This window comes from Sapajus apella, unplaced genomic scaffold, assembly GCF_009761245.1.
Source record: "Sapajus apella isolate SASKATOON/1434 unplaced genomic scaffold, GSC_monkey_1.0 scaffold117, whole genome shotgun sequence".
Classification (NCBI taxonomy): domain Eukaryota; kingdom Metazoa; phylum Chordata; class Mammalia; order Primates; family Cebidae; genus Sapajus; species Sapajus apella.
This window is the reverse complement of record NW_022437057.1, coordinates 418,368-433,451: the sequence shown is the minus strand read 5'-3', so window position 1 is coordinate 433,451 and position 15,084 is coordinate 418,368. Positions and strand designations below refer to the sequence as shown.

The 15,084-nt window shown below is 36.0% G+C and overlaps 1 protein-coding gene across 5 annotated transcripts in view; it reads right to left on the bottom strand.

Moving 5' to 3' along the window:
* RANBP17 (RAN binding protein 17) overlaps window positions 1-15,084 on the bottom strand; it is a 392,396-nt gene that overhangs the window by 290,788 nt on the left and 86,524 nt on the right. For all 5 annotated transcript variants that reach the window (XR_004263498.1, XM_032260328.1, XM_032260329.1 and 2 more), the window contains one exon: window positions 7,053-7,188. Coding sequence is in view for 4 of the 5 variants with exons in the window: in XM_032260328.1 (XP_032116219.1) it covers window positions 7,053-7,188 (136 nt within the window). In the remaining variant the exon portion in view is untranslated. The remainder of the gene's footprint in view (window positions 1-7,052; window positions 7,189-15,084) is intronic.

Here is a 15,084-nt window from a genome sequence, read left to right as displayed (position 1 = left end):
TCTGTCTCCCAAGCCCAGGATGAAAGCGCCCGGAAGAGAGAATGATTTCAAAGGAAGGGCTGTGGGTACTCACAGGACCTTAGCACTTGCTGCCTGGCCCTGCCTTAATACTTCACTCCCCACATTCTGCTGCAGTGCTCCTTGGCTGCCCCAGATGCAATTCCATAGGCCCAAGTGCAGCCTAGTCTACAGTGATTACCCCTTCAGAGGGCACAGATAGTAAACACTGGTGGCATATATGCAATACCATTTCCTCCACTTCACAAAATAGGGGTGTGGCCACCTCTACTTCCAAAAATAGAGCTGCCTGGAGCTTCAGGTGTGCAACTTAGGCAGAAGGTTGCTGTGAGGAAAGGGCAACCACAGAACGTCCCCAATATGGCACTGCCTAGTGGAGTCATGGGGGCAAGGTCATCTCTGGGACTCCAGACTAAAAGAGCCACGGACATGTGATTCCATCCTGGGAGAGTGGCAGGCACTCAACTCCAACATATGGGAATTCTACCCTCTAGAGCCTTGGGGGCCTAATACCTACCCCAGTGTGTCCAGAAGGTAGGATATTAAGTCAAAGAAGATTATTCTGGAACCTGAAGATTTAACACTGCCTTATTAACTTTTGGACTTGTTGAAGACCTGTCATTTCCTCCTTCATTCCTGTTTTTCCCTTGTGAAATGGCAAGGTCTACCCTGTGCCTGTTTCACCATTGTATTTTGGAAATGCATGATGTTAATCTGATTTAACAGGCTCATAGCTAGAGGAGTAATTTGGCTCAGAATGAATCATCAGGGAGTCTCAACCATATCTCATTTAGATAATATTTACATGAGACACTAGACTTCAGACTTTGGAGCTGATTCTAGAATAAACTAAGACTTTGGGGACTAAACTAGAATGGAATGGCATGTTTTCCATGTAAGAAGGACATGTATGTGGGAGTTCAGTCAGGGTGGAAAAGATTTTAGAGGAAAAATTATAAGGATAGTTATAGGAAATAGTCACAAACCTTCTTGGAAGGTCATAGGTTTGACTTAGCGTCAGTAAAAGGTTTGGCTGAAGGCAGATGAATTCCCTTAAAAGCTTAGGGCATAAATACATAGTAATGTAAAGGAGTTTATCTAAATAGCTTGTTTATTCAGGTGGTCCTAAAACCAATCTTTAATCTTACATGTGGGGAACTACTAGGGGGTTCGCAAAGTTAATTACCCACTAGTGGTGTTTACTCAAGACCTTTGTCATTTAATCTGTACTAAATAAATGTGAACTTCACTGGGTGGTCAGGGCCATGGTTGCTAACTCTTTACATGACTCTTCTCAGTACTGGTGAGTGGCTTGGCCACCTAATCCACTCTTTCACTGCATATTTGTGTCTGAGTGTATTTATTCATCTGTTGCTGCATCAGGGTGTGCTCCTCAGACCCAGACACATGCACTTTGTGGGGCAAGGGTGATATGCTATGGTCTAAATGTTTGTGTTCCTGCCAAAATCATATGTTGAAATCTAATTCCTGGCATGATGGCATTAAGAAGGTAGGGCCTTTGGGAGACAATTAGGTCATGAGGGCAGAGCTCTCATGGGTGATATCAGTGTCTTTATAAGAGGTCTGAGTTTGTGTGCCCTTTTCACTAAGCGAACACAGAGAGATGGCACCAACTATGAAAATGAAAAAGGACTCCCACCAGACACAAAATCTGCCAGCCTTGATCTTGAACTTCTCAGACTCTCAAACTGTGAGAAACAAATGTTTGTTGTTTATGGTATTTTTTAATAGCAGCCCAGAGGACTGAGACAATGTTTACTGGCCATTGTGATTTCTTCTTCTGTGAACTGTTTATTCATGTATTTGGACCATTTCACACCTAGGTAGTTTTTCTCTTATTTATTCATAAAATTACGTAACTGAATATTGATTCTCTATATGTTACATGTATTAGGGATATATTCCTACAGTTTTTCTTTATTACTTTGTCTATTGTACCTCCTGATTCACAAGAGTTTTTGCTTTTAATATGGGTAGAAGATATCAACTTCTGAGTTTAGAGCTTAGCCTTTTTATGTCTCAAAATTCTTCCCTATCCCTAAATCATAATATTCTGCTTTTCACATTTAGAGTCTGTCCTCTCACCTAGTAGAAATTGATTTTTGCATAATATGAAGTCATAATCCAAATTTTCACATACAGATAACCAAAAATCCTAGAAGTATGTATTTAACTGTCTGGTCCTCATTTCACCATATGCTGCCTGAATGCATACACAAAAAATTTTATAATATTTTCCCTATTTGCCCATGTTCTCTTTAACTAAAAACTTACAGGGGAGATGGATGATCCTATTCATTTTTGTATCCCTGGCCTTAATACATAGTGGTTACTTATTAATAGTTACTGAGTAATGCACAGGAATAGACCAAAGGGAAAGAGGCAGCAACACATAGAAATCATGTCACAAAGTGAAATGAAAAGAGACAATTTCAAAGGTAGGCAAAGTCTCATCATAAGCAAGAATTCCTTTTACAAATAAAGAGAAACCAATAAAAAATTTTAAGCAGAAAAATGGCACAGGAAGAAATGTTTCTTAAAGACTGGCAAAACTTAAAGTCTGACAAAAGCACATATAATGACAATAGAAACAGGCACCTACCCTACTGGGGGAGAGAAAATAAACTGTTATAACACTTAGGAAGGCAAACTAATAATATCTAGTAAAGCTTAAGATATGTACATTCTACAGCCCAGCAATTTCTACTATTTATCTTCACAAAACTCCTACGTATGCATGAGAAGGCAGATACAAGAATATTTACTGCAGTATTGTTTGTGAAAATTGAAAATCTAGAAACAATCTAACATATCAACAGAAAAAAGAACATATAATGGATATAATGGCATAGTAATATACTGTAATACCACTCAATAATTAAAATAATTAGAACTATATATGTCATCATGAATAAATCTCAAAAACAGTGATCAAAAAAAGATGAATTCTGGCTGGGTGTGGTGGCTCACAGCTGTAATCCCAGCACTTTAGGAGGCCGAGGAGAGTGGAGTACCTCAGGTCAGTTAGAAACTAGCCTGACCAACATGGTGAAACCTCATCTCTACTAAAAAAACAAAAAAAATTAGCCGGGCGTGGTGGCGCATGCCTGTAATCCCAGCTACTTGGGAGGGTGAGGCACAAGAATCACTTGAACATGGGAGGCAGAGGTTGCAGTGAGCTGAGATCATGCCATTGCCCTCCAGCCTGGGCAACAAGAGCAAAACTCTACCTCAAAAAAAAAAAAAAAAAGAATTCCTACTGAAGATCCAAACTACATAACACTTTTCTATAAAGTTAACAGTGCTGTGTTTTGTTTATAAATACATAGAAATGTGAAAAAAACACAAAACCATGGATGAGAATAATACTAAATTTAGGACTGTGGTTACTTTGGGGCAAGAAGCTACAGAAATGAAATTAGAGCAGCAACAGGATTATTAATATTTAACTCAAAAATATACAGATCTGAAAAAATATATAGCAAAGCATTAAGACTTGACAAAATGGAATGATAGGCATGTGAGTGTTCATTACATTATTCTCTTTGGTTTTCTAATGAAAAATACTCTGGTGGTCTTATGGAAAATAGACTGGAGTGGGAGAAGCAAAATGGAAACAAAGAGGGCAACAGGAATACCTTTGAAATCCCATGGGAAATGACAAGCAGTGAGAGTGAGGCTAAAAAGAAAGGGGCAGAAGAAAGGAGTACACCTGAGAGATACTCCAAAAACAAAATTTGAAGGATTAGGTGACTAATTGGATGCAGGAAGTACAAAAGGAAAATTCAATGTCGTTCTTCTTTAAAATAGGGAAAGTAGGAAGAGAGAGTTTTAAAAGATAGTGAGTTCCTTTTTCGAAATAAGTTTGAAGGGGCCATTCAACATCCCAGGGGAAAGATCCAATAGAAAGGAAGCAATATACCAAAGCGGTCAGCAGCTCAGGCTCTGCAGTCAGGTTTCTTGGGTTCAAATCCAGTTTGAACCAATTAAACACATTAGTTAACCACTCTAAGCCTCAGTTTCCATGTCTAGAGAAAGGGAGGATGTTAACAAAATCGCTATTTTCATAGCATTTTTGTGAGGATGAAATTATATAATGCTTTTCATGTTCTGAACAAAGTATCTGACACAGACTTATCACTCAATAAATGACTTTGGCTACTATTTACAACACTCTTTCTCAAGTATAAGACTTCTATCACATACATCACTTAGGACACTTCAGTAATTCAACCTTGGTCCTGAAGAACTATTTCTATAAATTATATTCTGTTGTGTATACAGGCTTTTATAAAATTTTCAAGATGCTTAATTTCACTCAAGTCAGCATCATTTTCTAACTCAAGAATATACCCTTTATTACCTGAAGGTATTATACATGAGCTCTAGGCCAAATTCCTATAGAATTCTACTAAATACACACATTCAACAGCAAGTTGAAAGCATACAAACAATATGTACATGCCAGGCCCTTTCAGATAGCAATAAACAAGGCAAAAATAGTCCTAATCAAAATTATAGTCTATTTATTAATAAATAATTACAAAGCAGTGTAATAAACACTAAAACAAGGAGCAAACAGGTGCTACAGAACACAGAAAAAAGAACACTCAGAATTTGAGAGTGAAAAAGGGTATCCTAAAGAATGGGATCTCTAATGAGAGTAAGTAGTTGCCAGAATAAGGCAGAGAAGTGAAAGTTGGATTAAAAAAAAAAACAGTATCTTAACCCATTTACGACTGAGGTTGGAATTTTTTAAATTTTTGTAATCAGACCGTGGCGATGACCTTAAGCAGTAGGACATAAATAACTCCCACATGCTTAGTGTTCCGATAATGGAACACTAGGCATAATTAAGCAGGAACATTTTCTTCTAATATTTAGAATTAACAGAGAGCACAGACTGTTGAAGAACCTGAAAAAAGTCTACCACATATAAAGTATGCGGTGCAAGCATGGTGTACTGAAGTATGAAGTTGGTGACACATGCAGAAAAGACACTGGGAAGAACCTTGAAGTCATATTCTTTATGATGCAATTAAATGAGCCTGCTTAAAAGTGCTTAGCACAGTTCCTGGTAAAAAACAAGTACACACATTAACTGTTAAACATTCATTTGCTATTATCTAACACTCTCCCACTTTTTGCCACAATTTGGAATCAGACAATACATCCACCAAGAAACATGTTCCAACCCTTTTTCCTTACTTACTTGGTTGCTAAAAAATTGTATCTATAGTACTTATGAAATGTCTTAGTCTGTTCTTTCATTAGTAAACTGGGAACATTAAAACCAACCTTGCAAGCCTACTGTAAGAAATAAAGCTAGCATGAAGAGTTCCTAGGAGACTGATGGGACACACAACTAAGGACTTCTGAAAAGGATTTCTATTCAGACAGATTGGCAGAGAAACCGAAAAGAAGGAAGATTTAGTTACGCTTTGGGGTTATGCAATAGAAATGCCTGAGAAATTTTGTCACCTTAGGACTAACTTCCTTTAACACAAACCAACAATGTTAAAGTGACAATAAAGGACTCAATACCATTCTGATGATGTGCTTACTTTTTCCTAATGTGCGAGCTTTATCAAAAAGGAAAAACTAATCTGTAATTTGCTTTTTTCACAATTACCTTATATTAAAAGTTTTGAAACAAAATCTGAAATCCCATAGCCCTAAAACAACTAGTCTCATTTTACATATTTCGTTCCAGGTGCCTTCAAAACAATAATTAGAAGGCTTTTCTACTCCATATTATACTGTTCTGATTTAATACCTACACCAAATGGATATAGTATTAGCAATGTTTTGAGAGTACTCACTTTTGCAAAAGCAAAGAAACTCTCTGGACACATTAAACAAGACAATTTATCATAATTTGATTTATAGTCAATCTTCAAGTATCACATCTGGGATTATTAAAAAGGCACCCTGTTGTATAAATTTTATAGTATGTAATTTTTGTCTGATTCTAATTTGACTTCCCGACAACCTAAAACATTTATTTCTAGCTATTCTTTTTCTTCCAAATGGTGTCACTCGGTGGCAAATGAATTTTAAGAGAATTTTATTGATATTAATTCTAAGAAATAGTATCACAATATATTTGAGAAAAAAAAATTATCAAATGGCATCACTTCCTTAAAAAGTAAAGAATATTTTACCAGAAATAAACTAAAGGATAATCTTAAAACCAAACAAAATATTTTTTCACACTACTACACAATTATTATCACCAGAAAATCCTAAGTTAACTGAAGGTTAAATTTCCGAAGATAAAAACAGCTAATTAGAGTATAAAAAGTTTATTTTAGAATTTTCCAATAAAAATCCTACGACGTCACAAAAACAAACTTTAAGCTCAAAAGAAAGGAGAATATCCTTAGTACTTCTTACAGAGAAGAGTTTACTCAGTGTCAGTATCTAATGCTACTAAATAATCTGCTTAGGGCTCACACCCTTAACAATCTTTCATTATACTTCAAGATCAAGTCATCTTAACTTGCTGATGCTGAACACTGAATTATCATACTATGACTATTCCTAACATTAAGGTTATTTAATTGCAGTCTCTCAAGGACACATCTAATTGTCCTAGTCCTTGTTATTTAACCATGTAAAAATGCCAAGAAATTAGTGAAATATACAGGAAGACACATAAATAAGTGTCCAAAAAGCCCGGAACTACTAAAAGAGCAAATCTTATGCTTTCAGTCTTGAAATACAGTAAGGCAAAATTCATTAGTGCTTAAATACTCTCCGCTATTTAATGACTATCCATGTAAAACATATTCACTACCTCTCTGCTGCTCAATCTTTAAAGAAAATGGTAAATTAGGTATAAAACAAGCAACTTAATTTTACATTGCATTTCAATACCAATTCAACAACTGGATTGATCAATTACATGTCTTATGTAGAAATTTTCCAACTATATCATCCAGTTTAGGTACATCTTTCTTCATCTCCAATAACATGTTTTAAACTCTCCAGTAGTAAAAAAAAAAACCTACCTTTGAGGTTCTTTGAAGTTGATCACCAACATATGTTTTACGAAACTGATCCAAGAACCACAGAATTGCAAGCTCTATTTTCTCATTAGAACACCGAGGCAATCCGGTATCCATTAAAGATATAAGCTGAAATACTCTTTTCATGAAGGAAAAAAAAAAAAAGCTTCGGTAAAAAACCTTAGAGAAAAAACATTAAAACATTTACCATAAATGTAATATAATAATCGCTGTAAAAAGTGGAAAAATACAAAAGTATGTAAAGAAACTATTTTTTTAATCATCTGAAATTCCATTGCTGAGAGATATAACTTGGTCTAATTCCTTCTAGTCTTTTTTTTTCTAAGACATACACATACATGCACATAAATGCAAAACTCTGTATGTATATACAGATATTACTTTATTTAAAACTGATAAAATAAATGCATGGTACACATAAAAAACCCCTATACATAGATATAAATTTTTAGTAAAAGAACAATATTAAATATGTAGTTTTTTATTTCACTTTTAAATTTAATCTTATATTTCAAAATAATTAAATACTTTGAGGTCATGACTCAAAGTTCAAAAAAATATCGAGAGGTATATCTATCAAAAGTTATATCCCGCCTTCCACGAATTATAAAATTTTACCTTAAATAAACTACAAGGTGATCTTAACAAAATCAAATATTTCTAATACCAATTAAACTTATTAAGAGAAAATGATAAATTTTCTATTTATTATTATTCAAAACTATTATTATTAGAAAATTATAAATGAACTGAAGGTTATGTTCAATTCCCTAGAGAAAAGGCTTAATTCAATATAATGAAAAACTTACTGCAGAATCTCAAAAAAGAAATCCTTCAATATTATCTATTTTCATTAAAATTTTCTGGTGGATGACTGCCAAGTACCTTGTGCTAACGAAATCAATATAATATAATAATTTTTTAAGAGCCAGAAGTAGAAGTTGTTGAGGAAGCAGTACCCTTTACTTATCTGCACAAAGGTAGCACTGCCTAGCCTGTCACACCCAGTTTCTTCCATATATGCACATATAAACATATATACATGCATGATTATATATTCTCCTCCCAACCCTTCTGTACACATAGAACATACTACCCATATGGTTCTAAGCTTAGCTTTTTCCATTCAACAATCTATCTTAGAGCTGTTTACACATCTGACATAAAGAGGGTCCTCATTCTCTTCTGCAGCTTCTTAACATTCCATTATATGAATACACCATAATATTTTCAAACATTCCCCTACTGATGGACACAAGGGTTGTTTACAAGTTTTTTGCTGTTACAAAATGCTGCAATTAACAATCTTGCATATGTCATTTCACACATGTCCATCTGTAACATCCATTTTAAAAAGTCAAGCTACTCACTCAAACAACATAAATTATTGTAATTGTGATAGCTATTACCAAAGTACACTCCATAAAAATTGAAATAACTTATACTTCTACCATCACTCCATAACAGTGTCTATATATACACAGACAAGATAATTCAGGATGACAGAAAATTAGAATTTCTGGAAAGCTGAAAAATGGCATCTCGGTATATTTTGATTTGTATATCTCTTATGTATGTGAGGTTAAAATTTTTCCATATCATTTTCTGTGACATGTTTGCTCATATCCTTTGCCTATTTTTTTCTATTTGGTTGTCTTTTTATTACTGAGTTTTATAAATTATTTATCAGAGGGTTGCCCCCTTTGCCTATAATTAAACTGTAAACAATTCTGTGTTTCATTTGTCTCTTGACTTTATGGCAAGGATCCCCAACCATTGAGCTGCAGACTGGTACCGGTCCATGGCCTGTTAGGAACCCAGCTGCACAGCAGGATGTGAGCAATGACCAAGCAATCATTATCACCTGAGCTCCACCTCCTGTCAGATCAGCTGTAGCACTAGATTCTCACAGGAGTGTGAACCCTATTGTGAACTGTGCATGCGAGGGATCTAGGTTGCATGATCCTTACGAGAATCTAATGTCTGATGATCTGAGGTGCAACTGAGGGGAACCAAACTAACTCCATCTTAGATGTAAGCCTGACTGACTCCATCTTGGCTTCTCCCCACTGCCATTTCTCCCTTGAATGCATACCTGGGCCACACTGTGCTGGGTCATGTTGTGCTTAGAAGTATAGACACATAACCTTTGTAACAATACCCAGGTTGACAAGTCCACTTGCTATTGTGAATACCCCCTCGATTTATTATATGGAAAGTACCGAATGCCCTCCTTGCTAATGCAAACGTGGGAACTGCTTGTGTATACCCTCCTTAGTTAATTAACAATCATGGGAGCCTCCTGCCTCCTAGTTACCAGCGTCCTCCCCTAACTTGCTGATTCTGCTTCTGTAAAATTCCACTTTGCCCCCTTACTTTGAGCAACATATAAGAAGAAATCAAACCCCGAGAGATTTTGAGTGTGAGCTGACTCTCGGTTGCTGGCAATAAAGGACTCACAATCAGATTTCAGCGTGTGGCACTTTCCTAACAACTCGCTCGGATATATAACACAACAATTTCACCCTGAAACCAATCCCTGCCCTGGTCCATGAAAAAACTGTCTTCTGCTAAACTGGTCCCTGGTGCCAAAAATATTGAGGACTATTGCTTTATAACGTTTAATGCCAGGCAGAATTTTTTCGTTATTATTTTTCTCATGCAGAAACTTCAATCAATTTTTATTTTTATGGATTTTGCATAATAGCAAGGTCTTACCTGAATCTGAGGTGTTTTCATGATTCTTTCTTTTTTTGACATTTAACTCTATGATACATTGGGATTCATCTTGATTATACAGTGTGAGACAAGGATCTAACATTATTTTTTAAAGATGTCTACCCAGTTGCTTCAAAACCATTTATTTCCTGTACAGCCTATCTTTTGTTCCAATTATGAAGTACTTATCATATATACTAGGACTCACTACACTCAGAACACTTACTGAACTTTTTACTCTTTTCTACAATCCATCATATTACATATATCTTGACCAATTATTTTTACTATATTATGAAATAATATTCCAAAGCATTGTTTTTAATGGTTGCATACAATTAAGGCTACATCAAAATTTAATCATCTCATTTTGGATAAAAATTCACATTCCTAAGTAAAACATAACTACTTTCTCTTCCTTTAGTCTCAATGACTTCTCGAAACAAAATGTCTAGGTCACAGCATATGCAATTAAAAAAAAAAAAAAAAAGCTTGCTGTGTACTACCAACATGCTAAGAAAAAATATTTTGACAGGCGTTTTTATAGTGATTATTTCCTATATTTATTAATAAAGCTACTTATTTAAAAGCACCCTTTGCATACCAAATATCCTCACTACTGCTAAGATTTATGGAGAACTTGCTAAAGAATTAGATTTAGGAATTAGATTACTATAACCAGGTTTTAAAGTTTTTTCCTAAAATGATGTGTGACGTGTTTATCCTCTAATTTTGAGAGGAAGGGTGAAGCTAAATTTTAAAATCTGTATACTGGTGAATTAGCAGATTATTGGAGTAAGTTTTAGTTAAATAAGTAGATATATACATCAAACTTCATCTCTGGAGCCAAGTGATTTGTGAAGTGATTTAAATAAGATGTATCTTGCTTTTAAATTCTTTATTGCATAGGACCTCCCTTCTCCTGCTCAAGTTCTTTGTTGATTTTATGTACTTTCTCTTGTTTACTTTTATTTCCTTTTTATAGCACACATTCTCAAATTCAAAGAAGATGTGGAACAAAAAGTTTGTTGGGGTGCCTTTCCAACTTATATTAAGCTGGTGATATGTTTTTGCCTAAGAGACAATGATATCCCCATCAGGAGAGTAGGAAAGAGCTCCCAGGAGGATAAATGATCCATTTGTCAAAGAAGTTTTGGCAGTTGTACAGGTTCAGCTGCAAGTGTCTGAAATCCAAAATAACAATAGCTTAAATAACATAGATGTTTATTTCTCTCTCAAGCAAAAATCCAGGGTAGTTCCCTAAAGCTAGTTGGTGCTCCAAGATGTATCAGGTTCCTTCTATCCTGTTGTTACACTTGCCTCTACAAGCCCTTTGTGGCCTCGGGTAGCTTCTTCAGCTCCACTTATTAAGTCTACATATGTTATACATAACACTCAACTTACATTTACACTCATTTACATTTACATTCACAATCAACTTCCCAGAACATAATCACTTTGCCATACCTAGCTGCAAAACAACCTAGTAAATCTAGTCTTCATTCGGAGTGGCCATTTGCCCAAGAAAACAATCAAGCACTTTATTATGGGAAGGGAAAAGAAGAAGAGATGAAAGACAATTGACAGTCTCTATCACGTGCCGCCTGAAAATGTGCTGCCACCTCTAATGAGTGCATAAGACTCATGCTTATACATACCAATGTATATATGCAGGTTAAGTATCCCTTTTCTGACATGCTTCAAACCAGAAGTGTTTCAGATTTTTTATTTTTTTGTAATTTGGAATATTTGCATTATACTTACCACCTAAACATCCCGAATCCAAAAATCTACAATCTGAAATACTTTAATGAGCATTTCCTTTAAGCATAACCTTTGAAATTCATGTTGATGCTCAAAATGTTTCAGATTTTGAAACATTTAAAATTTCAGCTTTTTGGATTAGGGATGCTTGATTTGTATGTAATATCCGCTCCCAGTTTCAATTTAGTGTCCTACAGATATTATTCCTTTATATTAAATTATTTCTGGTAAAAAGCACAGAATAAAAAGATAAATAAATAATTTTGATCCAAGTATAAGCATGCCATTTCAAACACAATGAAATGAATTTTGGATAACCGTTTTGAATTCTCCTAGGTATCCAATTAAATAAGTATTTATTCAGTCAACAAATTTGAGGGCCTATTATATGCCAGATTTGTGTTAGCATTCAAAATACAACAAAGTATAAGACATATATATCCCCAGTCCTCTAGAAATCTATAGTCTATCAAGAGGAAGCTAAAACAAGCAGTTAGAATAAAGAATGACAAGTGCTATAGCAAATGCTATTTCCTAATGTTCTAGGATGGAGGAAGGCAAAGCCATAGAGTGTTGCAACAAAGAGGAATGCATGGGTAGCCATCTAAAGGGGCGGGTGACTGGGCACAGTGGCTCACACCTGTAATACTAGCACTTTGGGAGGCAGAGGCAGGTGGATTACTTGAGGTGAGCAGTTTGAGACCACCCTGGCCAACATGGTGAAACCCTGTCTCTACTAAAAATAGATAAATTAGCCAGGCGTGGTGGCAGGTGCCTGTATCCCAGGTACTCGGCTGTATAATGTTCAACATGGCTACGATGTAGTGAATGGCAGAAAATGAGGTTAATGGGACAGGCAGGAGCCAGGTCCTGAACAGCTTGATAAGCACATACCTCAAAAACAATGAAGTCATTGCATAGTTTAAGCAACGCATTGACATAATCAGATCTGTACTTTAGAAAGATTACTCTGCTGCGGAAGTAGGGATTCCATTTAAAAACTGTACCATTTATCCAGGTGAAAGACGATAGTAGCTAAACTGGCAGAGGAGATAGGATAGGTGGACTGAGATAACTAGAAGGTGGAACTGACAGGACTTGATGACCATATGAATGTTGGAGAGGAAAGAAGGGTAAAGTTGGGGATAACTCTCAAAATTCAGGCTTGGGAAACTGAATGTACAGTGATGAGACACATGAAGAGAGTCAGGGCTGGCTGTGGATGAAAATGATGAGTTTCCTTTGAGTCACTGAATTAGAGGTGCATGTGGGATACGTCTCAGTGAAACAGCCCATTCGGTGTCTGGAAGTCAGAAGACAAGAATTACTAAAACAAAATAGAATCACTGAGCAATGTTGAGAGCCTAGTTGAGGTTAACAACAACATATCAATTGACAAAGGCTCCCATCCACGGAAGTATGCAATTTCTTTTATTATCACTCAACAAATTAGAGAAAACCCTAAATTCCCTCAGGGTTAAGGTTTTGCTACACAGAGGAGATAAAATACAGCAGTAAACAAAACAAAGCTTATTCCTTCCCTTGCTCTAGTAGAATAAACAACATCAAGAGGTAGTAAGTAATAGCAAGAAAAATAAAGTGGAATAAGGATGTTATTTTGGATAGGGAGGTCAGTGAAGCTCTCTATGAAAAAGACGTCTGAATACAGACCTAACTGAAGTGAGGGAGAATAGTTTGTCCTTGAACAACACAGGTTTGAACTGTGCAGGTCCACTTAAATGCACATTTTCTTCTGCCTCTGCCATCCCCGAGACACAAAGACCAACTTTGCCTTCTCAGCATTTAAGCCTACCCAATGTTTAAGAGGAGGAGGATGAAGGCCTTTATGAAGATCCACTTAGTGAACGGAAAATATATTTTTCTTCCTCATGATTTTCTTAATAACATTTTCTTTTCTCTAGCTTCCTTTGTTAGAATATAGTATATAATACATTTAACATGCAAAATATGCTTTAATCAACTGTTTATGTTATCAATAAGGTTTACAGTCAGCAGTAAGCTATGAGCAGTGAAATCTGGGGGGAGGTGAAAGTTATAGGCAGATTTTCGACTGTGTGGGGGGTTGGAGCCCTTAACTCTCACATTGTTCAAGGGTCAAATGTAGTATACAAACATCTGGAAGAAAGTATTTTTAGCAGAAGAAAGACAAGTGCAAAGGCCCTGAAGCAAAAACATACTGGTAATACTCAAAGGACAGCAAGGAGGCCAGTGCTGAATTAAATGCGAAAGGGTAGGAAATGAGGTCAGAAGTAGCACAGGATACTCTGGGCCATCACAAGGGCCTTGAAATTTGTCTCAAGTGTGATAGGAAGCCACTGGAGGCTTATGAGTAGGAAAAGGAGAGAAATATTAACTGATCAGAAAGCAGTTGAAGTTATTTATACGATAATAGGGTTTGAAAGAGAACGAGGAAAACTCTGGGCTAGTTATTAAAGTCTTGATAATGAGGGATGACCGTGAGATGAGTAGGTGAGAGCAATGAGAGACAGAGGATGGCACAACTAAGTACAATAGGTCTGAAAGAAGCAAGCACTCTACTAGCACTAGCAGATTGTATTTATGCCTCGTGTTCCATTACTGGAACGCAGAGCGTGTGGGAGTTATTTATAACCTACTGCTCAAGGTCATCGCCAAGGTCTGATTGTAAGAATTAAAAAATTACAACTGCAGTCATAAATGGGTTAAGAGGACACATGATGAATAATACAAAATCCCTGAAGAATCTCTCAAGGAGCTTTCATTTTAGTCATGATGAATGAAATGAAAATGACTGAAGAGTGTCTTCATTTAATTAGAATTGTGGCCTGAGTGTAAATGTATTTATTTGCTATGTTTAAAGTAGCATGTTTCAATCATAATTATGAATCATCACAATGTTAGGAGCTTTTATGACTATCAAACTTTCCATGCCAAAATAGCACATAAATTTTTGGCAGGAGCTTCACGATCTTCTACTTGGGTAGTGTTCTCCAAGGAGCTGGAATGCAATTATATACAACATATGTACTATAGTTCCAATTACTTGGAACATCTTCATATGAAAGTGATTTTTTATAATTTTACATAAGACATCATTCTTAATTTGGAATATCAATATTGTAAAATGCATATTTGCTTCCCGACTGTTGTGTAAGTTCTAAAATATGCCCCAGCATTGCTTGGCCCTGCTTGCACACTAACAACCCCACTATCGCCTCTAACCTCACCCCTGGCTTCAGCCACTTGCCTTGTAGCCCCAAAAAAGACACACACAGTTTCTGCAGTTATAAATCTCCCCAGAAAACAGAGATAAACCACCATTCCAGTTCATAGCTCCAATAGGACCAATTAAAGCTCTGTCTCCCCAACAGCTCCTCAAAGACACTAGGAAACACAACTAAGAAGTGTGGAAAAGTTAAGTACCCCAGGAGTAGACACTAACCAATAAGAAATGAGACACAGAAGGAAGCCAAGATATACTGCTTGTCCTTACGCCTCCAACCGTGAGCTGTTCTGAAGCTCAAGTGGTTTC